Below are 26000 nucleotides of genomic sequence, written 5' to 3'. Positions count from 1 at the left end.
ATTCAGTTGAATGTTGGAATATTTTTTGGTTTTGTCTGCGCACCTTGAAAATCCTTAGACTTTTGCGGGTTCGCACGGTTTATTTTCATTTTATTCCTTTCGGATTGGAGTAAGGGTGGCCGGCACAAGGAACTGCTAGCTGCTCCACTCGATGCATACCTTTTTGGCACTTTGTTGAATTTATCGCATAAGCTTTTCGCATACTTCCGGGTAATTGGCAACACCATGTTCTACACCTTTGTGCGCGTGTGTGTGCGGCTGGGTATGCCTTGCGCATTTAAAGGCGTTAAGGTGCAAATTTATTTCCACGAAACCTTTTTTGCCAACGTCCGTCGTAATGAGCACTTTTGTGTGCGTTATATTTCTCGACCCTGACATATGGCCAGATTCAACCCAGACTGGCGCCCGGAAACAGGACAACCTGTCTCTGGCCCAGGGCCCGACTGTCTGGATCGTGCAGGCTAGCAGGCTCGTTAAAGGCGTCTGGAGTGCTTTTCTGGCATTTTTGCACTTGTGGTTTCATGTTATTGTTCAAAATTGTTAAGCACACTTAAGCCTGATTTAGTTGCATATTTATTGTATTTACTGTGGCAGCGTTGCCACCTATTTAGCCCCACTCTACATCCTCCATTTTAATGAGTTATGTAAACTGTTTTGGGTCTGGGCACTTTATGTGCGAGCTTAATGCGAGCTCTTGTAAACGCCCCTAAGATGCGAAACGAGAATCTATTTATTACTCTTTGGAAATAAAAATAAAGAGTGGTTTTAGGGGGCAGTTGAAAGTGTGGTCTTTGCTTATGGAACCAGCATGTGTTGGGTTTTTGCTTTAGTTTTGAAGGAGAAGCAGAGGACGATCTCTGGTTTAAGCAAAACGAAGCATTACCTTAACAAAACGTCAGTTAATCGATTATATGTTAAATATCTGGAGTATATAAACTTTTTCCAGCTCTATAAAACATATGTATATATTATGCTCAGCAAATATTCATAGTTTCTGGCCCAGTTAAGCGCAAGAAACATTCGAAAAAATCATTGCAAATCTATATTTTTTTTATGTGCGGCTTCATGTTTTATTCTACTGCGATGTTAGCCTCTCTATAAAAAATATTCAGAAACTAACCTCCTGGAACTACTCCTACACCTTCAGCAGACGCAGCAAAAGGACAGGCAGGCAAAACATGTCTCTTATCGTAATCTTTTCCAAACAGCTGCGTTGACTTTCCGTTTAAGGCAGAAGTGCCCGACCATAGCCGGGCCCCCACTCCCCACTTCGAGCGACCCTTTTTCGATGATGATGGAAAACCCAACGCCGCATTGCTTTATGGCCATAAATATTTCATTATGAATTTTGTTTTTTTGCCGTGGTCTGGCAGCGCATTTCGACATGCTATCTACAGCTTGCCTAGAAGTTATTTTGCCTACAGAAGTTGGTCGAAATAAATAATAAAAAATGCAATCCGTTGCCGCTTCAATGAACCTTTGCCGGGCAGCCAGCGGAAATTTTTGTTTTTACGCATCAAAATGTGCCGCACGGTAGGGTTAAGAATATCTGAGTATTGATGGAAGTTGGGCTGTTCTCCGTGTTCGTGACATCTGCAGGTCGCATTAATAATTAAATCAAGCAATAAAAATTCAGCACGAGTGCCAGCCAGGTCCCCCTCAAATTTTGGCTTGAAAAAGAACGGCTAAATAGAAAATTGGACTTCTCTGGTTAAATGTGCTTGACTTTTCTAATGCCCTATGCTATATTTCTTGTTATTGAAGAAGCCACTTTTTATTTTTGTTTATGCTGGATTAAGTTTGCAAAGCAAATTTTTGCTTCATGTGAAGCTTTCATGTGTTAACAAATTTATATATTTATTGTTGTTACACGAAAGCTTTAACATGCTTTGAAAGCTCTATATTTATTATTTTTCAATATATAGAGCTTAAGTATGTGAAAGCTTCACTCTAAGCCTATTTTAATACTCTCTACAATATACAACTGTGAAAGCACATGAAAGCTTAGCTTCTAAGTGCATAGCATGCTTACTGGCTAAAGGTTTCATAAGGCTTTTATTTTACTAATCTTAATAATGGATATTTTTTCTGAGCAAGCTGCTTTAAAAGCTTCATTTAAATCTTGCCAACATTAGTTTTCTTTTGATTTTTTTTGTATTTCACTTTCCATGATTGAGAAAGCTGAGCATCTACAGAAAGTATAAAAAGCACATAAAAGCTTTCTTTAATTAAAAAGTATTGAATTGCTCCTTTCCAATATTTGCTTATTCGGAATTTTTCAGTAAATTTAAAAATATACTTATTCTTCTTCTAATGGTCGCCACCGTCAATATGATATACATCTTGGTATAATTACAAATACAGGGTATAAAATACATAAATCATTTATTTTGCTCGCTCCCAAAATATTCATCAGACTCCAAAAAGTACGCAATGCAAAAGTTCAATTGACATTTTCATTGTTTTTCCAACCAAAAAATATTTATACTCTAGATAATTAAATCCGTACGCCTGTGTGTGTGTATATATTCCACTCAGTATTTATTTGCACACGAATTGCTAAATTCATAATAAATTAACATTGTCTTGGAAAATTGAAAATGCCGCCTGCAACAACATTCTTACGCACGAATAATTCAGTAATGAACGGAGCTGCGCCCGAAGGAAATCGTCCCCCTCGCCCCTGCCCAGAACAGATTCCCTGGTTTCGTGGGCTGCCAAACAAGAAGTGGAAGAAGAACAAGTGGAAGCAGAAGCACCAGCAATAGACGCAACATTGTTGTTAATATTTTGCTCAGTGCCTCGCAAATGCGATTAAAATTGTTAGAGAGAAAATTACGGCTAGAGATTTACGCGCATTGTTGTTGGCCACTCTATAAGTAAATATATATATATATATATATATATATATATATATATATACATGTGAAATCTTTTTTAATCTAATAAAAATAGTTTCGCAGCGCTCATAAATTCGCAGATAGAAATTCCAGCTGCGTGAAGGAAATTACAACAAAATTAAGAAACTTGTTGGCAAAACAAACGACCGCTCGCCGTGCGTGCAACTTCAAGTTTAATCAATAAAAGCCGCATGGGGGCATGCCCACAACTTCTACACACACACACTGCCACACACACACACTGCCACACACACACACACACACATACAATTTTTTCTCTTTATACTTATGCTTCAGAGTTATTGTTGTTATCATGCAACCCCGTTGCGCTTTGTTATAAACTTGCTGAAAATTTTTATGGAAAAGCATTCTTATCCCTGCTTAAGACCCTTCGTGCCCTGCCCCTTCACTTTGTAAGCCTTGGCCCTTGGTTCGCGCCCTTTGAGCCTGTTAACATATCTTGTTGCTGGCGTTCGTAAATATTTTAATTGAAATTTCATTTTAGCTGGTTCTTGCAGTTTTTTTTACCAGGTCTTGGCTGCTACTTCTTGGCTTTTACCTTTTGGTTTTCGTCTTGTCTTTTTTGGCAACTTGCCAAAATATTTGCCCTGTAAATCCCTGAGGCCAAGAGAGGCCAAAACAAAATCTGAACATTAAATTAATTGATAATTTCAAAGGTACAAATACACAAAAATCTTGAAATGAAGTGAGTTTATACAAACGTATTAAATTTAAATTGCAAAGTATGTCCATTTAGAGCATACATCAAGTTAAGGTGAGGATGTCTGATAATGTTAATATTTAAATATATCTATATCAGGTTATTTTGTTTTATTGTAAATGTATTTTAAGTTGAAAAAATTCAATCATTTAAAATACATCCAAAAATTAGTTAAGAACCAACCCATGCATTTCCCAAACAAAGCCTTGTCAAAGTTATATGTCTGAAAGAAGCGTCCGAGTAGTTAGGACTAGCCTACTTTGGCTTTTCCACATTTTCCACAGCTATCTGCTGTTTATCATCTTTATATACAATGTGTGACAGAGTCTGTCACACGATATATCACATTTGGGATGCAAAACAGTTGAGGCCACAATCCCGAAAGTGACTTTTGCATTGAGTTTCAATGGCAGACCGGAAACTTTTTCAAAGCAATTAGATAACGGGCTTTGCTGATTTTCAAGTTTTTCCTCCGTGTGTGTGTGTGTGGGAGAGATATGGAGAGAGTGTGCTACCCTTTCAAGATTCTCCTTGGCTTTATGTGTGTGTGTGCTATCGGGAATAGAGTTGGCAGAACGTTTAATCAGCGCAAAGTTTGGACACAAGAAGCTGGAAGATGTTCTAAAGTCGCCAGCAGATGCAGTTGACCAGACAACAGATACCTGAGTGTGCGTGTGTGTGTGTTTGTGCTGGTCAACGAAATCTCATTAAAGAGCAGAACAGAACTCAAAGTTCTATTTAGCTTAAATAATATTTGGGCAAGCGTCAACGGAAATGGCCACTAACTGAAGTGTTTTCCTGGCCCGGCTAAGACAAAGAAAAATATTTAAGCACTTAAGTGTGGCTCAAGCCGGGGTCTGCTCCAGTTCAGTTGGGTTCGGTTCGGTTCGGTTTGGCTTGGTTTGGTTTGCATCCATTTCAGATTGGATAAGGCCTCCCGCCTGGTCCATGGTGTGTGCGTGCGTCCACTCAGAAATTAGTTGTAAGATGAATGGCCCAAAGTCGCAAAGTTTTTGCAGCTTTTACTTGGGATTTAGTGGCGGCGACGGCTGTAACTGGCTGCCAACCCCCCTACCCCCTGCATATTGCCGTAACGCCCCCTCTGCTGACGCCTGTGCTCGCAGGGCAACTGCACGTCTTTGACTCTACATCATGCTCTTTAGTCTTTATTTAAAGCAAAAACTTTTTTAATGAATGCTCTTAGTTTGCGCACATATTTTTAATGCATAGTTCATTAAAAAGCAACTTTCCATTTGGCTAATGCCCGGCTTCGTTTTTATATTTCTTCCCGGATTTATGCACACAAAGTGGCTAAAGTGTTCAGCTTATTCTATTAGTTAAGAGCAGGCCATAAAATGGACTTGCAAATTGGTTTCGCAAATAGTTTACATTGCAGCAACTATCATTAACAATTCTTTAAATTCAGATTTGCATTCTCTCTAATTTATAAACAAATATTTTATCAATAATGGTAGAATGTGTCATACATTTGCAGTTTCTTCTACTTGTAAAAAATTTAACATGAGGTTAAGTAACCTGCATATTTACATTGTATAAATATGGAATTGTACAGAATGTACAACAAATTAGCTTAAGCCGCAAATATAGTAAGGTCAAAAAGAGAGAGGTCTGCAGATGGATATAGAAATAGCTATAGATGTCGAGAGAGTGTGCGATAGACGGAGAGAGAGAGAGAGTGTATATAAAGATAAACAGAGTGGCGGAATTGCAAATAATTTCCTAATTCCTGTATACTCTTGAAGAAAAGGAGAGAGCTCCAGGATAGATAAAGATCCTAGAATAGTTAAAGGCGATTCGAGATCGGGGAAAATGAACAGATACATGGCAACTGTATAAAATAAGCGTAAACAAAAATTTTATAGCATTCATCCTTGTATTTAGCATTCAGTTCCGCTTAACTTTAATGCAGTTAACGTTCCATTAGGAGTTGAGAAACAGCAATATATGATTTTTCAGCTACTGACAAATTGTATTGCCGTTGATGGCCCTGCAAAAAATGAAAATCAAAAAGGCAACAACCTATCAAAAAAACTGCAGCAGCATTTTTGCCATTTTCTGCTGGAGAGCTTGTTTTTTATTTATTTTTTTTTTTGCTGTGTTTTTGGCCCTTTATTTGGATCCGTTGATAGTCAGATCACGTAGTATCAACGAAAAGCTGATACGCCGTGTATAATGGGATTTGTTTATTGGTATCATTTGCGCCAACTTTTTTTTATTTTTTGCTGCTTTGTTTTGTTTCCTATGGTCCTTTTTCCCCTTGGTGCTTGATGATGCCGCCCCCCTCCCACACTCCCTTCGAACGTATCCATTTTCGTATGCGAGCCAAGTGGGCGAACCCCATGACTGCAGTTCAGAGCCAACTCAACGCCCACGTCGGAGCAAAGTTTCGTATTGCGTTTTAGAGTGCACAACGGCACATAAGTAGCTAAAGTGGCCCGAAAAACGTACGCGTCGCTAATCCCGGACACAGCCAGGACACAGCCAAAACAGCTGACAGCTGGATACAAAGACGAGGAGGAGCGGGGGCTGCTCGTACTGGGTGTTGGTTGCCAGGTGCGGGCACGTGACGCTTGAGCGCAATATTGACACTTTCAACGACTTGACGCGCCAAAAGTCATAAAGGGAGTCAAAAAGTTTCGACGCCTCCGATTGCACTGCCATTGGCCAAGGAGCTGCCTCTGCTCCGGCTCTGCTCTGGCTGCATAAAAGTAAATCCACGGATTTTTCGTATAGCCACTTAAACTTTTTCGCACTGGGTGCGAAACCTTTGCCAGTCTTTAAGTGCTTGGGGCTTCCTGGCGCTCTGGACGTCTGGGGCGGGTTTCCTAGCTGCAGCTGCGGGCGGCGTATCTGTGTGTGTGTGTGTGCGTGTGTGTGTGCGTGTGTCGGGCATTATTTTCATTGTCGCATTTTTCATCATCACGCTGCCTGAAGTTTTTATGGCTCTCTCTCTCTCTCTCTCTCTCTGACTTTAGCTCAGCCTCTGTTTTGGCTTTGCCTGCACCTGTGCGTCGCTTAGAACCGGAAGCTGCACATCAGCCATGTGCGTGGGCGGCCACGCAGGGGGGCGGGGCGCGTTTGTCTGGTTAGGAGTCACGCTGGCTGCTTTCTAGTCTCGCCGTTGTCGTTGTCGTTCCTGGCAATTGCCACTTTCAGTCTGGGGCCGCATTGCAACATTGCTTTCATTGTCTCGTGTACAGGTTTTCCTCTCCTCTTTTTTTCGTCCTGTTTTTGGTGGTGCGGCCAAATCTCTTTTGAATTATTACTGTAATTACCGCTGAGTTTCGCCTGCGTCCTGGCATCATCATCATCGTCGTCGTCGTCGTCGTCGTCGTCACCGGCGCCAGCTAGGAGCTGTGTGTGTTGTGACACCGCTGATGACTGTGTTGATCCGACGATTATGATTTTATTACGTTCTCGTGTAGTTGTGCTTTGTTTCCTTAATTTCGTGGCACTCCTCAGTGCCTGTGGCGTGAGTTATGGCACTCGATTCGCTACCAAATATTTCGGTATATGCCGCTCTAGTGTTTGCTTCAGCCCCACAATCAAATCTAATCGTTTGTAATAAAGCTGTTCCATAGTATTTTCTTCGGTTCTGTCCACTGGATTTTCGCTGTGATAAACGATGCCGGCAACTGTCGCGTTGAGCTGCACATTTAATTGTAATTGTGCCCCAGGGGGGTGGGGTTGGGGGCGTCTTCATCTGGAATCTGAATACCTATGCCTGGCTGTGTGCTAAGCCATTTTTCTTGGGGGTCAGCTAATCAAAATTGATGCATTTGGGCATTTTGCTTAGTTGTGGCATGTTTTTTGGCAGTCCTTAGCTATTATCAAAAGGCAGACTTATTAGCTATATGTATATGTTTGTATTTTTAAAATTATTCATATTTTGGTTTTTTACATTAAATTGCCTAAGGTTAGAACATACAGAAATTACGTCTTGCATGCTCGCTTTGCTTTATTTGTTGCTTAACGCTTGTAATTCTCAACAAGTTTAAACTTTTAAAAGTTGACAAGGCCTTTGCAATGCAAATTCTGCTCATTAGCATAGAACTTTTTCATTTTTGTTTGAAACTTATTGCTTGTTATGTGTTGTTCGCAACCATATAATATATAAATATTTATTATTTATAAGAAATTATTATATATATAGAATACTATTACAAGCATTTACACTAAGAAGTGGACGGAAATAATTTTTTTAAATATTATGTATCCTGTAATGTTTTTTACACATTTTCTAAATATTTTATTATATCTTAATTGGCAAACTAATTTCGTTAACTTTCACTTCGCCGAATGCACTGAAAACTTTAAACATTAATTCAGCTGTTAGCTGAACCTGAACCTAAGCCCAGCCATTGACTTGCTTCTTAAAATGTCATGCTGTTAATCCTGGCAAAAATCTCCCACAAAAGCCACTACATCCCCCCGTCCTGCTTGCCACTAACTCCCTCCACCATGCGTAGCACACATTTAACTCGTGCTGGCTACGCTCGACTGTTAAGTAGAATGTAAACCGCGTCGCACATTCCACAATCCAAACAACAACTGCTACAAACACTATCAGACAGGCAGACAAACAGACGGACGGAGAGACATAGTCAACTGCAGCCATGTGCTGCTCATATGGTCTATGGGCCGGGGCGGGGTGGGAGCTAGCTGGCGGGGGCGGTAGGGGCTATGAATTTCGACACATGTTGCCGCAATAAAAATGTCAACACACACATAAAACATCTTCTAAAATGGCATTTGCACAGCGGCGTAAAATTCCAGCAGCCGAAAAATTTGAAGCATAATAAATGGCGCTTTGCCTCGGCGAGCAATTGGCACACACACACACACACACACACAACTATAGACACACACATGCACACACTAACAGCGAGCACGTGCTTAAAGCCGGGGCACAGCCATACGCACATTGTTGGCCATTAAACACGCATTCCTTGGCCATATATAAATTTATAGACCAGAATCACAAGACGACCGAAGCGAAAGTGTGAGCAAAGGAAAGGAAAGTGTTGGAAATGGTCTGCGTATGTGTGTGTGTATGTGTGTGTGTGTGAACTGAAAATGCGAGCAAAGAAAATGGTGAATGTGTCGCGCAAGTCGCGAGACGCTTTCACTTTTCGGGCAGACGCCAAATGGCCCAAAACGCGCTGCGCTTTCGGTTTTAGTTTGTCTGTGGAATTACCAACCCCCGACCTGCCCCTCCCCACAGCCCAGGAGCTACCCCTGACCCTTCAGCCTGTCGCCAGTTCATGTGAGCGGAATTTAAAAAAAAAATCATGTGCGCGCCTTTAATGAGATAATCTACGCTCTCAGTGCTCATTTTATATAATTGAAGGTTCACTTACCGTATCAGCACGCCCCCCTCCCCCTCTGCTTCCCTGCCCCTTCACACATTTTGAGCGCCCCCCAAGACCGCCTGCTGATTACAAGTGCTGCGCCTGACTGCGAGCCAGCAGCTGCCCAGGGGCGTGGTAATGATAGTGCCCCAGCCTCCGCCAGCCCGTACGTGCGTACAGCACAGAGTCCTCCCCACCTCACCACCTCCCCACCTCCCCGGCTCCCTGCCTGTGGGGCTGCAGTTTGTGGCGCCTTGCGCCACATGCAGCAGCAGCAGCAGCAGGAGCAGCATCTAGGAGAGCCTGCGCCGTGGCATGGTAATCTGCAATAAATGAGGCATGTTGGAAGATTTATTTGATTGCTTTATTGAATATTTTAGAGAAGGCAGATGTTTCGCTAGCGATAAACCCTCAGCAAAAGCAAGCTCCAAAAATTCCCAGACGATGGGAGCAGGCGGGGCGGGGCGCAGTTGTCGCTGTTGACGTTGAATTATGACAGACGTAATGAAATTTTTAAGGGCACCAAAAAGACAGTAAGGTAAGTGGGTTTTGATTGTGACAGCTGGAGATTGTCAAGGTGTTGACATAAATGGAATGCCTAGGAATACGTTTGGAAAAACAAAAGCCAATTTACATACAATATATGTATATCCCAGCACGAAGGGCGCTTAGGAATACAAAATATTGTTATGGTTATGAATGAATTATTGCTTTCAAGTCTGATGTGCTGCGTTATTTATGGACATTCCCAGCGTTGCCGGTAAATGTTTTCTAATATTTGCCAAAACAAGTAGAACAACTTTACTTACATATTTTAATATTATCAGAGTTGTCGGCGGGCTGGGTTTGGTTCAGGTAAACAATTGATAATGTTACATAACTATATTTTTAATAGTTCAAAAAATACAACTATATATAGGCAATCTTCTCATGCATCGAAACACTTATTAATTTTTCCTATAGCACAATCCATTCAATTATTTTTTATTCCCAGCATTGTTTTCGTATTTTGTGCTGCCTATTATAAGTACATGAATTTTCTAAAGAAAATTCGTATACGAAGTTCCTCTATCTTGTAATCAAAATAATATCAAACTGGAAAATTGGAATTCTAAAAACTTGCCAGAATTGTAGTTTTCGAGGTGTCTCACTTGAATCGAAGATAAGTTTTTACTTATATTTGATGCCATTCCATTATGAGATTTGTAAAGTCTCAATAGGAAGTTATTCAGCATCTTATAACACACATAAATCATACGCTCTGTTGTGTCAATGTTAAACATCAGCAGCGCCTTTTCCATATGGTTAAACTCTTTTGGCAGCACAGACCTTGCCACACCAATTAGGTTTATGTAGCGCATACGCACCGTAGTGCCACACACACACACACACACACATACATCTATCAGCAATTCATGTATGCAACATAAACGTGCAGCAACTAACAACTGAATTTCATTAAGCCGCATCGCACAAATTGAACTACAACAGGCGGCGGCAAGAACGAACAAAAAACAACAAAAACAAAAAAGGGCAGGGCCAGGCAGCAAATTTAAGTGCCCCGGCGACCAGTGGAGTGCCCCACGGCCCAGCCAAACGAACCAATTTCGTAGCGGGCGGCCATGTGCCCCAAAAAAGTGGCAGCAACATCAGCAGCAGCAGCAGCAGCGGCAGCAAGTCGTGCATGAAGCTCAGGACGAGGGACGCGACAGCACAAAAATCAGGCAACGGAGCATGACAAGCAAACGCAACGTAGCGCATCCTGTGCCGCCATTGCCATCGCCATCGGTGGTGCCACCACCAAATGTTGCTGCCACAAGCCAACAGATCGCCGCCTGCTGTTGGCCAACTTCAAAATGCTGCTGCTGCTGCTTGGGACTACTATTGGGTCGCTCACTCTCGCTGCTGTTGCTCTATGGCTGGCTGAGTCTCACGCTCGTGTGATAATAAAATGAAAACTTTGAGCCAAAGCCAGGGAGCAGCCGGCCAGGGCTGCCACAGGCGGGCCGACCAGGGCTAGCAGGCGACCAACGGCGCACCGCATGTCTGGCATATTTAATTTATTTATTTTATGCAAATTTCGGATAATGTATCTGCGGCCGCAGGACACAAAACAACAATAACAACAACAACGGCCAAAACATCAAGGGGTTTCTCCAAGTTGGCGCATCATCATCTACTACCAGCAGCAGCAGCAGCAGCGTCAGCGGCATCAAAAAATTCTAATGAAAGCAATTGTTGCCAAACCGCGCACAAAATTATGCTGCATGGCCACGCCCACACTCCCACACTGAACGGAATACCTATCCGAGCCGGTAACGGCTGGCTGCGGTTGCCAGCGCGATATTTAGCATTACACGGTTCATTGTCTAAAGTGGCGCCCGGGGAGGCCACCCCCCGCGCATCCACAACATACCTCAACATCCCCGCCTTTCCACCAACCTGTCCGCCATATCTATTGTATTTATTCAAAAGTTTGAAGCCGCCTGCTTGCACTAACTACTAATGTGCGGTTGTCTCTCTGTGTACGTGTATATGTGTGTGTGTGTGCATGCTTTTGGTGGGCGTGGCATTGTGCACAAGTTCTATCTAGCGCCATTTGCTTTTTATTGTTAAACTGCTAAAAAGTTTTACCATAATTTTAGCCAGCTTTCAGCTTTGTTATTTTTGTACTCTCCGACGAGCTGCAATAACGAAAGATATTTGAAAATAAGGCACTAAAAGTCGAAGCTTCAATATCCTTTACAAGCGTATACATTTATCTACAACAGGCATTTAATTAAATTAGCAAAAGTCAAACCGTTTTTATATATTTCATATAAATAACTAGCTTTAGCAATTATTCGGATGAATCTGATATTTCTTTAAGATAACATCTCTCAACTCTCCGATCTGCCAAGAAGTAGCTAAACAAAGGTAAAGGAATCGAAAACCAGTATAAACAGAATATTCATATATATCTACGAAATAATTGTTGGAATTTTTAGCTTGACAAGAAAATAAAGCTGAGCACCTCTAAAAATAAAAAAAAAAGTTCAAGTAATTTTTTTATTTAAGTGTTTTCAAACTAAACAAGCAAATATTTGTTTGTCTTTAAAGAAATAATTATCTGCTTTATTTTAGAATTATACAAAAAAAAAACTTAACATTTTTACACTCGCAGAAAAACTAATAACAATTTTAACAAAATAAGAAATATTAATGAGTATCTGATATTTTTCTCTCGGTGCAAACAAAATTGAATATTGTCATCGTTACTTAGCCTGTGAAAAAGTTCACATGCCCCGCAGCTGTATTGAGTTATGTATGAAAAGGATTTCGCTTAGCAAAATATTACGTATACGCGCTTTGGGAATTTTTACTAATTAAAATGGTATTTCCGCTGACGCTTGCCGGGCCCATGCAAAATGCACATGTAACTCCCACACAGATTTGCAAAACCCAAAAAAAGCGAAATGAAAAATGAAAAAAATCCAAATTAATGTATATTTCTGCAGCTCATAAATAAGTCGAGGGTGCAGCCAAAAGCCTTGCCACATGTGAGTGCGCGCGCCATAAATTAGCATTAAAAATGCTTCGGGGCGTAGATTATACGCCTTTTTTTCTTTCGTTTTTTGTGCTCTTTTTGGGCTCTTTAGCAACTAGCACGCACAGCTCATAAATTCAGATTGGGTGCATTTAAAAGGATTGCGAATCGAAAGGCTGCCGGAAAAGTGATTAAGTCTGACCGCTTGGTCGGGCAACCCTTTCTCAAATTGAATAGGATCGCTTGTGCAATTGTTTGTAAAACATTTGCGACTTTAACCCTGGACATTTTGTGTTTTTCTCGCTTGCTTTCTTTATTTTTTTTGGGCTACCGAAACGTGGCTTGCAGTCCATTTACCTGCACAATTGACTGATTTTCTAAGAGCCAACATTGACATCCCTTTCGAATACCCTTTAAATAGGGTATTCTAAATTTGACATGATATGTGTGAGACATCAAGCCTTTTTTTTGCTTGTTTCGTTTTATTTGATTAGCTCTTAGGAAGAATCAAAGCAGTTTAAGGTATTGGTAATGCAGCTGCTTTCTCAATTTCAACTATTTTGCTTGTTCTCAAATAAATGAATATTTATTGAGTCTTAAGCAAATCACAATAAAATAAAATGGGCCTGGTGCTATCAATTGGATTGCTTTAAGAGCATTAAGATATTCTTGGAAATAAAATTGCAATCGAAATGCAGCAGTTTATGCAAATCCTTTTGCAGTTCATATATCTTAAACTAAATCTCAGTTATGCACAAAGAAATTTCCACGCAAAGAGAATGTGATAAAAAAAGTGTTAATAATTCGGAGAATATAATTTTTTATTTCGCAACATCGTAAATATTTGCTAGCCATGTGACAACACAAGAATTACATTTCTCGTGGTCAGTTTTCATTGTTGTTGTTGTTTGTTTTTGCTTTTGTTTACCTTTTTTTTTGGGTTGTTATCTCTGTTAATATAAAGAGCGCATTTCCGGCTATCCCTGGCTGTCGGGGCGGGCATATTTATGCGCGTGTTGGTCCGAGGCAGGCAATTTGCTGCTTTACAATAAGTGCCAGGACATAAAAATAATAATTATGCTTGTACCTTTTATGATTATGGTGTGAAAACAACAATTGCTCGTGCGCTGCCTGCTACTGCGTGGTATGTTTTCCGAAAGGACAACGGGAGCAACAACGACAACGACACCACACACACACACGCGCACACACTTTAGTGTAGATTTATGGGCCATGTAGGTGGAGCAAATTATTAAAACAAGAGTGCAGAAAAAAAAGTTCTCCAGTTGTAAGTATGCGCCTGTAAAACACCCTGTACTCAGCTATAAAATAAATATGTATATCTGATTAAACTGCATCTTAATCTTATATTGAGCATTAGATTTCGATATCTCTTGAGATATGATTAATGGAATTAATATATTTTACTCAGTTCTAGAAATGTTTCGTGTTCATCAAAAACTTAAATAGTTTAAGACAAGTGTCTCTTCCGCGCTACAACGATTGCGGGCACCCAGGCAAGAGGCATACTAGGCATACTCTCTATACTCGAAATTCCCAATGGAAGACATAAAGACTAAATATGCGTGATACATGCATGACACTAGACAATACTTACTGGAAGAATCGAGGCCTTCTCCATGGACTTCACAAGTTGCACACACACACGCACGTATTATTAAATACAGGGTATGCACATTGTCAGGCGGCAACCGCAACGAGAACAACTCAATGTTATTGTTGGCCAGAGGCAGGCGGCTATGAGGTTAGCTCGTGTATGGGTAGATGGGCTGCTCTGGGGCACCTTGGCCTTAACATTAAGCTTAGCGTGGCTTTCAGCACAATAAACAAAAAGTAATTTTCACAAATTTGCCAACTTGTAAGCCACGCCGAAAGTGGGCGATGCCGCCGAAACCATTGGAATTTATGTGGCGTGCAGTTGCCGCGTTGCTCTGCGATTCCGATCCCCCCAAACCTGCCACCCCCCACCACACAACCCCTCGTTTCTATTGCTGAGAGTGGACGCAGGTGTTTTGTGGTGCTTGTCGTTAGCTACAAGCCAGACGATGGTTCTTAATACCGGATACACAAAGTTTTGTTAAAAGGAAACTGTCGCGACGCCATTTATTATGGCAGTCTGAAGGGTCGTTGTCGCCCCACAGATATCGCTAATGGGTGTGTGTGTATGTGTGTGTGTGTGCTTGAGGGTCCTTAAATCGAAACGTTTACACATATCCATGCACATATGTATATCCGCCTTTGGTCCTTATCATGCGCGCCTAATTCAATCAGCCGTGGCAAATTAAAGTTCCATTTTCTCGGCCAACTCAAGCAGGCAAGCGTTTAAATGGCCAAAGAAAAATTACATGGATTGCTACCCTTTGTCAGGGTCAAAGTTCGATTTCGAGCTTATAGCACAATGACACTAGTTCACATTTCAGTAAAAATCATATGTTTAATATAATCAGATAAGCTTAATACCTAAAGCTTTCAGTTTAAATTCAGGTTGAGTTTAGCATTGTCCGAGCTGCCAGAGCTTTTATGTGCTTCACGCCGTTTAAAAGCGATGCTCACAACTGCAAATCGTTGGATCTCAGCTTCTGTCTAAGCTTTCATTCTAATAGCTTAAATCTCATTAATTACTTTCATATTAATCGAAGCTTTGCTCACTTATATTTGAAACTTTCTTAAAAAATGCAGGCAGTCATTTCTGTTCTTATTCAATTAATAACATATTCAGCTTTGATGTGCTTTCAAAGCTCTAGTCACAGATGTTTCTAACAGTCTGTTTCTCATAGGTAAGAGCTTTTAACTTTTTAGTGCATTTAATCCCACATGAAACTTTCTTCTAATGTTGAACCCATTCCTTAAACCAAAGATAAGTCAAAAGTTTCTTTTAGGCCAGTGTCATTGGGGTTCATAGCATATGCGCATAAATCACGCGCCCTCCAAAAGGGGCTGGCTCAGCAGCAGGACAATCTGAATTGCTAAATGCTACAAGGACAGTTCAAGCATGTAAATTAAAGCGCAACAAAAAAAAAAAAAAAAAAGGACGAAAAAAAGGGATGCGGAAGAGGGGAGCAGACAAAAGGACAATGCAAGCGAAATCAAACTCCGGTTGGCAGCTCCTTTTTGCAGCTGCACAGCCTTAAAGACCAGCAGGGATATTGACGACGGCGACATCGGCGTTGGCGTCGGCGTCGCGCAAATGAAATTAAAGGCGAGCAAACAAGTTACGGTCAGACAATCAGCAATGGGCCAAAAGGACACTGGCTAAGGACAACGGCTGAGGGCGAGCCCTGGACAAGAGACAAGGGACAAGAGACACAAAGTGCGTTGCGCGCTGCTTAAAGCAATTTCATTTGGCAACGCCTTCCCGCCACCCCGCGCCTCCTCATCCCTTTTACATCTGCCTGTGGGAGCCTGGAGATTGATTTGTGCTGCCTGCTGCCACTTCCTCTGCACCCGCTCCCGCTCCTGCTGCCGCTCCAGTTCCTGTTCCTGTCACGCCGCGCTGGCCTGCTTGCCCTTTGATTAAATTAAATTTCATGGGACATATGTACACATTGAACCGGATTGTATGGCTAACGGTATTTTTGGGTTCTTTTTTGTGTGTTTGGGTGCTTTTTTTGTTTGCCCGGATTTGAAAGAAAAGTGTTGAAAAATGGCGCGTAATTTGCAGCAAATCCTTCGTGTAATTTGTTTGTCAACAAATGAGCGTGTAAATGCTGCACATTTAACATGCCACTGCTGCTTCTTCTTGCTCGTACAAATACATTTTTTTCTGACCCATCTGGGATACTGTGACATTGTCTAATGAGTTAATTAGGCTGTTTTATACGGGTCGATGTGAAAGAATTACGTTTTGGGTTCATCAGCAGGCGCATCAAATTGATGGGTCAGTGCCCTTAATGATTAGGCTCTATATAGAGATATATGGGGCTTAATACTGGGAGGGTTATCTCTCAAATGATGGCATCAAATAAGCTCTAAATGATTTGCATAGCTGCGGCGTGTAAGCTCAAAGAATTTGACATGAATTGAAGAGTAATTTTTGTATAAAGAAAGGTTTTAAATGTCAATTAAAAGTTAAAGATAGGTTGCGATTAATCAAAACTAACGAGAGTTCCCTTATTATGACTCCTGAAGAACTGATAAAAATATAAAATATATATATTTCTTAATGAATGGTCGCTAAGCATTTATATTTGAGCTAGTTAGTTATACTCGTTAAAAACAGCCAAATTATTCTTTTCATTTCTAACCTCCTTCTTGGTTACTTAAATATTAAGTCAAACTTTTTCTAAATTTTCAGTCATAAAAGTAAAACATCGATTTCACCAGGCATATTTCGAATATAAATTGGCGATATTTATATTCCTATATTCAATGAAAATATGCTTAACAAATTCCAACAAGAATGTGAATATTTCAAAAGTTTAAGCAAACTTTGCCCCGGTAAAAACTTTAGCTATTTTTTTTACTGCCATAAAATTCTTTAAAGTATTTCAGTGCCCTTTTTACGTGCTCTGTTCACATGTGCCCCAGTCAACTATAAAAACGCACAATAGCGTAAATAATGCAAAAGAAATATGAAAAACATAAATACCAAAAAAATATAGAGGGAAAAGAAAATGCATAAAGCTGCCCCGCACATTTCGAGTAAAAAAAAAATTGAAGCAAAACAATTGAGAGGGAAACAAAAACAAAGTTAAACCCAATACATTAATGGTATTTGCATTTGTACTGATTTTATTTGGTTTTTATTGAATTGATAAAATCACGAGCAACGACAAACGCGCAGGACAAACGAGAGGGCTGCGGTCCTGCTTCGTCCTGCTGCCAATTTGATATTCCGATTGCAATTTATGTGTGCGCACACAGTAATGTACATTACATACGTGTGTGTTTGCCGCTTTGTGAGTGCGTGTGTGTGTGTGGGTGCGGGGGCGTTTCAGGCAAGTCGTTGTGATTCTTTGGAGCCCCGAACCCCAACACTGTGCCCGGCTTTATGTTTAAACATCTGCAATATGCTGCAGAACAAGAGCGAGGGTTGAGGCCAGAGTTTGGGTGGATCAACGCAGTCAGTTGTGGAGTGCCTGGGCTGTCCTTGTGTCCGTGTGTATTTGTGTGAGTCTACGTGTGTGTGCGTGTTTATTTGGCACCACAAATGCGTTTCCTCTGCGCGGCTGGGTGTTTGGGTGGTTTCGGGTTGAATTGGTGGCTTGCTGCCTGTGGTCGTCGTTTAATGGAATTCCGCTCTTGCATTAAATGTGACACACAGAAGCTGCCAATTGGAATGCACACACACACACACGCACAGTTACAACTGAACAGGACACTGTTAAGGCTGCCCTGCGGTTTAGCTTGTTTAAGTGTTAAATTAACGTTTTAACAGTTTCGATTATTCCGCCAGTTAATTTTTAATGTTCAGTCGAACCCGAAAAAAAAGGAATTGCTACCCGAACTGAGAGCCAGAACATTTCCGTATCCCATTTTGTTTTTTTTTTTTGCTCTTTGTTTATTTGCCAAGTTATGTCCTTAGCCGTACAATTTCATTAGTTTAATTAAAATTTTACATGCGTTGTGTGAATAAGTGTATTGCTTTGTGTGTGGCTGGGTATCTGTGTGCGTGCTTCCTTTTCAAATTGAACCGCAAAAGTTTTTAGGGGGCGGCAGCAAAAGGATTATGTTATTGCTTTTGTCATTTATGTGGCCCATTGTTGCACTTGAGTTGCCGTTGTTGTTGTTGTAGTTGCCACAAAACTTTTACCACATGGCATTCATTTCAATTTGCTTTGTTTCTTTGATACCCTGTAAGGCACTAAGTAGTAAAACAAGCATCGCCATTCCATGCAAAATAACTAGTCTTGTGCAGAAACTGCTATTAATGAAATCTAGCCAATTCTGGTCGTATATATGAAACTTTTGTTCTAAATATTTAATGTTTATTAAATATCTAAACTATTATAATTATTTACGCTGAAAGCTTATTAACAATTCATATAAAAAGTTCGACATAAAGTTATTGTCTGCATTGAAAGTTATTTGAGCTACCTCTAAGCTTCAGTACAGGGTATTAACTAGCCGAACTCCTTCTATTAGCTCATTATTTTTGCGGTCTTCCAGCTCAAAAGTTGCATATCCTGCTAGTTCTTGCCATTGACAGGCATTGTAACCGCACTTTTCTTCTCGTTTATGCCCATTGCGGCCAGTTTTCTCAGTTTTCACAGTTTTCTCAACAAACTAAAATGAATTTTGGCCAGAACGAAGGCCACAAAAAATGATTGCGGCTGCTGACCAAATTTTCTGGCTTCTGATGCGAATTTCTTAAAATTAAATGTGTGTTATGAGCAATGAATGGGTTTAGTTTTGCATAAAAGAAATGAGATGAGAATTGAAGAATCATCGCACGAAGCGGTTGTGGTTAAGCGGCTTGAATAGTTTTTGACCTTAGTTAGGCAGGGACATTTTTTAACAAAATTTGAGAAACTGTGTTCATAAGGCTACAAGTTAAATACTCTTAGAGAGAAATGAATATATAGAACGGAAATATAAAAACACTGTAAAATTTCCTGAAAATTATTATAAGAGTTGTCTATTTATTTATTCGTATTATATTTTTTATTGTATATTATATTATAATATATATATTTATAAATAAGCGTATCTTTATGTAATTTGTTAGGTTATCCAGCTAAAATAATAAACATTTTTTTAATTTTTCTCTTATCTGGCGAGCACCTGCCGTTTCCATTAACTATATTTAATCTGTTATGAGACTTATTTGTTGATCCTATTAAATAGTAATCTACGTTGCAGCTTATTTCAATTTATGAAATCCAACAGATGCGCACAATTTGTTGTTTCCCTCGAACTGCTAATGAACTCTTGGCGTGTAAAGGATATCTAGACAATAACCGTCCGGATTGCGTATGGTATTATTCACCTTTCAGCAGAGCTGCCAGACGGCCAACACACAATTCAATTATTATTTTATAATTAATATTTTGCACATTAGAAACGCATCAACAGCAGCTGGAAACCAGATCCCGGATCCCAGTCATGGGCTCAGCACACGCTATTCCGAAGCAGAAAAACAAGAAAAGAACAGCAAAGCAGCATCGTGTGCTGGAAAAATCCAAAACGTGTTGCGTGTGGCACAACGAAAAAAGAAGAAAAAAATGAAGAAAAATTAGGCAGAAGTTTTCTTGAAAGATGGAACGGAACAGGCAAAGCAATTAATAAAAGCGCGCTGTGGATCTAAAGAGGGTGTTGCGGGGAAATCTCATGTTTAGCACGAATCATGATATACTTCGTTCGGTAAATTAAGTATATTTCACATTGCGAGATGTTTTCTTAATAACACTTAGTAATATAGCATTTGATTAAAGTCCTTTTGAAATGAATTATGATCTATACCCAATTCAATACTAAAAGGTTTTATGCAAAATTTCCTTGACGTAGTTTGTATTGTAGATATCAGTGTTAAACACTAAAACAAGCTCTTTATTATTATACATATAATTCGGATAACAAACTTCGAACTTCGCAGACGGAAGATGTAGAAAACCACGCTTACGAAGCAAACTGCAAGTAAAAGCATTGGTTCAATCCGTTCACTGGGTTTTCATTTTCGTTGTCGATAACATTCATAATCGATATTGACACGATATCGATAGTGCCATCGCTAGTTTACCAACACTGAGCATTAACTTACGTACTGGGTATCTAATGCCTTATTAATTTTTACTCTTACACCTTGCGCTCTCTTTTGCTTGCTTGAAATCAAATTAAAATTCAATCTTGCATGTAATTATGACTTTTAGCAGCTGCTTTCACAACCTGCATGATTGATATGTGTGCTTATGTTTTTCTACGGGGTGTATGCGACGTGCATATTTAGCAAGCACGCAGGTCCAAGGATAACCAAAGGATAACAGAACATTTTGGCATGTTGTCAGCTTTTATGCAAATTGTCGGGGGCTACATTTAAAACTCAATTAAAAGTAAAATATTTACTCGATAGCTGAAGATTAATAACTTTTTAAAGACTAGACTCTATGCAGCAGCAACTGAAAACAAAGGGAAGCGGCAGTAAGTTAATTTAGAACGTGCTTGAAAGATACCCTGTAATAAATTTATATATACATTGACTCCTTACTTCTCTTGTTAAGCTATTGCCAGTGTTGCTTAAGCATATAAATATATTGATAATTGTAGAGTCCTTTGGCCAACATTCACGTGCTACAACTTAATGTTACCCTTTTTGAGTAATTTTGTTGTTACAGGGTATACAAAAAGATAAAGCTCGTTAAATGTGTAGGCGTGACTGTCCGAGCTGGCAAGCTGGAACTGCTGCGACATGGCACACATTGAGTGTGCGTGTGTGTAGCACAAAAGTGTTGCATGCCTCTTGCTGCTGCCACATCCATGCGAGTGTATATATAATTATTCCTTGCCAGCAGCAACTCCCAGCAGTCTACTTAATTATATTGTCGTAACTTTAAATGTCATTTTGCGCATTGTGTGTCTCATGTCGCACATGAGACATAGAAATGGAAGCTGTCCAGGGGGTTGGCTAGGAACTCGGAGTCGCCACTTGCAGAGACAAATCAGTGGACGTACGTGGTCGCCGTCCAAACAACAGCATTGAGATTCATGTGGCAGAGTGTGGCTGGCATTGCGTGCTGTCTGACTGGCCTAATCCCGGGCTGCTCTTTCATCTTTAGCAAGGGGGCGCGGACTGGGGTCAAGAAACTTAAAATCAGAACAGGCACTCGTTTCATAATATTTGCCAGTTTCGTTTCCGTTTCCGCCTGCCCCACTCGCATGCGTGTCTGTGCGGCAGTGTTTAGTCGTAAATATGTTGAGCATATAATTCATCTGCCCAGATAATGCTGCAAAGCTGCTAAAGTACGACCCATTCCACGGGCTGGCAGCCGCCGGAGAGAGCTCATGCTGAGGCTTTAAAATCGCATTCATATTTCGCTCATGCCTATAAGCATATATATTTTGCCTTTTTGTAGTCTTAACTTGATTCAGCGCACTCAACAATCGACAACAGCGACAATTAAATGAGGAACACTGGGCCTGTGGGAAAACCCAACGGACCAGTTTTATGTAGTTGGGCGCTGGCGGTGCGGGGCGGGGCTGCGATAAGAAGCGGCTGTTATAAAATAATTAAATATTTAAGCGATTACCATTTCACATACATTAAATCAGCTGAAATGATATATGAGTAAGTCGAAACTGTCGACCAAGACAGAAAACTTGATGTTCATCTCGAATGCCACAAGGTTATCCAACTATTGTAGTTCCATCGGGGCTTCTGAATCCTATAAGTGATATGCTACGCGTATTATATTTTTGCATTAAGCAATTATTCATGCCAAGCAAAGAGTATATTATTTTTTATAAATATAAATAATCTCTTTGAAAGCGGAGAGATGCAAGAACTAGTTTCCTTTTTATTGTTGTTTATATTGAAATACGTATACACTTTTTTTTATTTATAACATTTATATGATAATTTCTCTATTAAATACCATTGCTTAGGTCGTTTCCTGAAAGATTATTGTTTGTATTGTTCTAACTATAATCTATTGTTTTGGTACTGCGGAAGTAGTTCTTTAAATAATTTCGTAATATTGTCAGCTGTCTTGTTTTATATTGTTTTATATTAAAATGAGTTTTAATATTTTCTTTCATTTTAAATTTACAAAGAATCGCGATAAAATATTATCTATTTATTGCTTTTAATAGTGCATTTCGCAGCCGTTGCGACCTTACGATTTAATCGCAAGAAGTCGCAGCTTGAATTTGGTATTTTTGTAGTTCTATGGAACGTGATTAGAATGTTAAATAAAAACTCTCTATAGGCTATCCACATAGATGTGTATAAACAATCGTGTATAAATATAGTCTGAAATAGCTACTGGATGATCGTGAGCAGCACAAAAGCAAATCTTTAATTTTATTAAAGCTCAACGCAATTGTTGTTGTTGATTTATTTATTTTTTTATCGCCAAGCCGGGCAAGTTGCCGGCCTTGTTAAGAGTCGCTGAGCTTGGAGAGCGCCGGCAACTGAAACAGTTGCCCAGTTCCAAGCTGGCAATCGAGCGAAACACAATGCGAACATTGGCGAAGCGGAACATTTTATCGCTGCTGCTGGGGCTGCAGTTGGTCGTCGACGCGCTGACCTTGGAGCAGTTGCAATCTGAATTGCAATTGGAGTCGGAATCGGAGTCGGGGTCGGAAACATCGTCGTTGTCGCATCGTCGCGTGAAGCGCATTGTGGGTGGCAAAAGTGCAAAGCCACCGCCCGTTGATGATCCGGTTGTATTTGCACGCGTCTTCAATCGCGATACACGCATTGAGGGCTACCGGAATCCCAACACGGGCATCTACAGCTTTCTGGGCATACACTACGCTGAGCCGCCGGTGGGTGCGCTGCGCTATTCGCGTCCCGTCTACAAGCGCCTCAGCGGGGACATAAATGCCACTCGGCATGGCTCGCCCTGCATACAGCCGCATCCGCAGCAGCCGAGGCGCATCATCGGCGATGAGAATTGCCTGCTGGTGAACGTGTACACGCCGCAGATGCCGGATGAGACGACGGGATTGCCGGTATTTGTATGGATACATCCGGGTGGCTTTCGTTACGGTTCCGCTGCTCAATATGATGCCACGCCCATGGCCCAACAGGGCGCCATTGTCGTGGCACCTCAGTATCGACTCGGCTCGCTGGGTATCTTGGGCGATGGCACTAAGGAGTTTGACGGCAATCTGGCCATGTTCGATCTGGCCGCCGCCCTGCGCTGGGTCACCGACTACATCGCCAACTTTGGCGGCAATCCCAAGAATGTGCAGGCCATAGGACATGGTTCGGGCGCCGCCAGTGCCATGTACTTGTCCATGTCGCGGGCGGCGCGCAGTGGTGGTGATGTCCACGGTGTGGTGGCCATGTCGGGCACAGCATTGTCGCAGTATGCCATGGATAAGGAGCCGGTGCAGAGTGTGCAGGAGGTGGCCAAGATCAATAACTGTCCCACTGGCAATGAGCTGGAAATTGTTAACTGTATGCGAGCGGTGAGTACGGGAGGGGGAAATTGGGTAAAGGCAAATCCAGGCTATAAAAAATAGCAGATTTGTTATTTCAATAACTATTTAATATGAACTTTCGCCTTTACATTTTGAAATTGTGGGAAATGTGAGGTGGTTACTGTTAACACACAGCTTTTAATATGTTTCTGTTCAAATACTAGTTTTCCGTTATCACAAATTTGTATTATTTGTATTATACAAATTCATTTTATTAAGCTCAACTATGGAAAAACCTTTTCAGACAACACAATGTTTGAAAACTTGTTCTTTGTAAGGGTATTTACCGAGACTGAATTTTGCTAGTATGCTAATTTTATTTGCCATAAGTAACTTTTTTCCAGACATATTTTAGCCGTCTTGACCACACATGTAATAGCTTTGCTAGCCTTCGTATTGAATAAAATTAGGTATAAAAGCCATCAAGCTAGCACATCTGCAGATAGTCAATTAAAACTATTAAAGTAAGTTCCATGGCAATCTGTTAGCGCAAGGTTTACAGATTAAGTTCTCTGTTAACTAATTAACAGTTGCCTAGAAGGCATTTAAGATGCCATTTATGTTAGATGCCGCATTGCAGTTGTTCAGTTCTTTAATGCTTAAAACATATGTAAAAATTATCAGTTGCTTAACATGCACGTAACATGCAGTCTATGTTTGATTCCGCATTGCAGCTATTAAGTACTTTATTACATAGTTCAATTATAATGCTCATTGGTTTTTAAGCTGAGTTAGAATATACATATATATATTTTTTAAAGTACAATTTTCATGTCCCTTCCAAGAAATCCGCCGAGGAGATCATTCAGAACGATGCCAAGGTGCAAACGGAGCGTCTGGCTGGTCGAGCTTTGGTCAAGGGTCTTACTGGCAACACGGGCTTCCAGCCGCACATGGAGGCGGAGGACGACTACCGTTCGTTGCCCAGTTTGCTGATCGGTGAGCCGGAGCAGCAGCTGCGCAGTGGCAACTACACAGGAATACCGCTGCTGACGGGCGTGACCAAGCACGAGACGGCCAACTCGGTGACGGTGGATACGCTTAATAAGGTTTACGGCTCCGTCGAGCAGTTTCTGGGCTCGCTGCAGGGTGCACTGAAGCAGTTGACCGGCTTCCTACGCATCGATAAGCTGACCGGTGACATTGCCAAGCCGGTGCTGCCGGGTCTGACGAACGTGCTGACGCCCACGCTGCAGGATGTGTGGAAGGTGCCGCAAGCGCTGAATGTAGATCAGGTTCTGGCCAAGGTAGTGGAGTCCACCACAGACGTGCTCTTCAATTTGCCCGCAGTGCTGACCACACAAGTGTGGTCCAAACTGGCGCCCGCCTACATGTACAGCTTTGAGTACAATGGCACCAAGTCGAAGGGCATTAACTTTTTGCGCGGACTGCCCATTGTGTCGGAGCAGGCGCAGGACAAGCCGGAGCTGGTGGCCCATGGCGATGAGCTGGGATACATGTTCGATGCGAATGATATATTCGGCGAGCCGTTGCCGGAGACGCGTCTCACCAGCGAGGATGATCTGCTGGTGCGCAAGAATCTCATCGATATGCTGCTGCAGTTCGCCAAGCAGGGCGAGAAGAAGGACGGCACTGTGACCTCCAAGCTGTTCCAGAGCATCACGGGCGGCGGCACGCCCTTCATCAAGGTCGACACCCAACTGGAGGCGGCCTCCGATTTCCGCTTCTGTGAGCTGTCCGTGCTGGGCGCCTCGCTGTCACCGCTTAGCTCCACGAGCTGCGCCGCGCTGGGCGGCCTGCTGGGCCAGCTGGGTGGCGGCGTGGGACAGACGGTGGGCGGCGTGGGACAAACAGTGGGCGGCGTGGGAAATAAGCTGGGCCTGGGCGGTGTGGGACAAACTCTAGGCCTGGGCGGTGGCGGCAACAACAACAACAACAGACGCGGCGGCGGCTTGGGCTTGGGCTTGCTCTAAGTTTTTCTTGTATATCTAGTTTGGGTTGGGGGCGCGGCCGTGTTGCATATTGAATAAAGCCGTCGTTATTGATATAAGCTGCTGGTTGCCATGACCCGACACTCAATTAGCACAGCTCGCACACACACACACACACACACACACACACACCCATACACACAGCTCTGTGCCTGACGCTAATCTCTCTATTGACTTTGGTTTTGGGGCAGAGAGCGCCGCAGCAGTCACTGAAATGCGCCGATAAGCAAATTTCCGGCCACCCGCCGCACGCAAAATTTAAACAAAAGCAAAGTTTTAAAACTTGTGGGCAGATGCGAAGCCCGCATCCGGAGCAGGAGTGGGCCGCTAGGGGCGCTACGTCGTCAATGGCAACCCAGCGCAAACAAAGAGCATAAGCTTCAAGTGAAAGTCGTGTGAAGGGGGCGGGGTGGCTGTGGGTGGCTG

At 41.7% G+C, this 26000-nt stretch overlaps 1 protein-coding gene across 1 annotated transcript; it reads left to right on the top strand.

Moving 5' to 3' along the window:
* Positions 1-9256: 9256 nt before the first annotated feature.
* On the top strand, positions 9257-25623 carry LOC115759269 (liver carboxylesterase 1). Its single transcript, XM_030700171.1, has 4 exons — positions 9257-9311; positions 13996-14087; positions 22537-23610; positions 24408-25623. Exons 1-4 carry the CDS (start codon positions 9257-9259, stop codon positions 25554-25556), a joined length of 2370 nt encoding a protein of 789 aa, XP_030556031.1. The 3' UTR covers positions 25557-25623.
* Positions 25624-26000: the final 377 nt, after the last annotated feature.

The sequence above is a fragment of the Drosophila novamexicana genome, unplaced genomic scaffold, assembly GCF_003285875.2.
Source record: "Drosophila novamexicana strain 15010-1031.04,08,12 unplaced genomic scaffold, DnovRS2.1 tig00000193-arrow-pilon, whole genome shotgun sequence".
In the NCBI taxonomy this organism is placed as follows: domain Eukaryota; kingdom Metazoa; phylum Arthropoda; class Insecta; order Diptera; family Drosophilidae; genus Drosophila; species Drosophila novamexicana.
This window is presented reverse-complemented; position numbering and strand designations above follow the sequence as displayed.

Coding starts and splice junctions, on each gene's coding strand:
- LOC115759269 (XM_030700171.1), top strand. CDS start 9,257: ATGCAGCAGCAGCAGCAGCAGGAGCAGCATCTAGGAGAGCCTGCGCCG. Junction 14,088..22,536: donor TCGAAATTCCCAATGGAAGA/CATAAAGACTAA, acceptor TGATTTATTTAT/TTTTTTATCGCCAAGCCGGG. Junction 23,611..24,407: donor TTGTTAACTGTATGCGAGCG/GTGAGTACGGGA, acceptor GTCCCTTCCAAG/AAATCCGCCGAGGAGATCAT.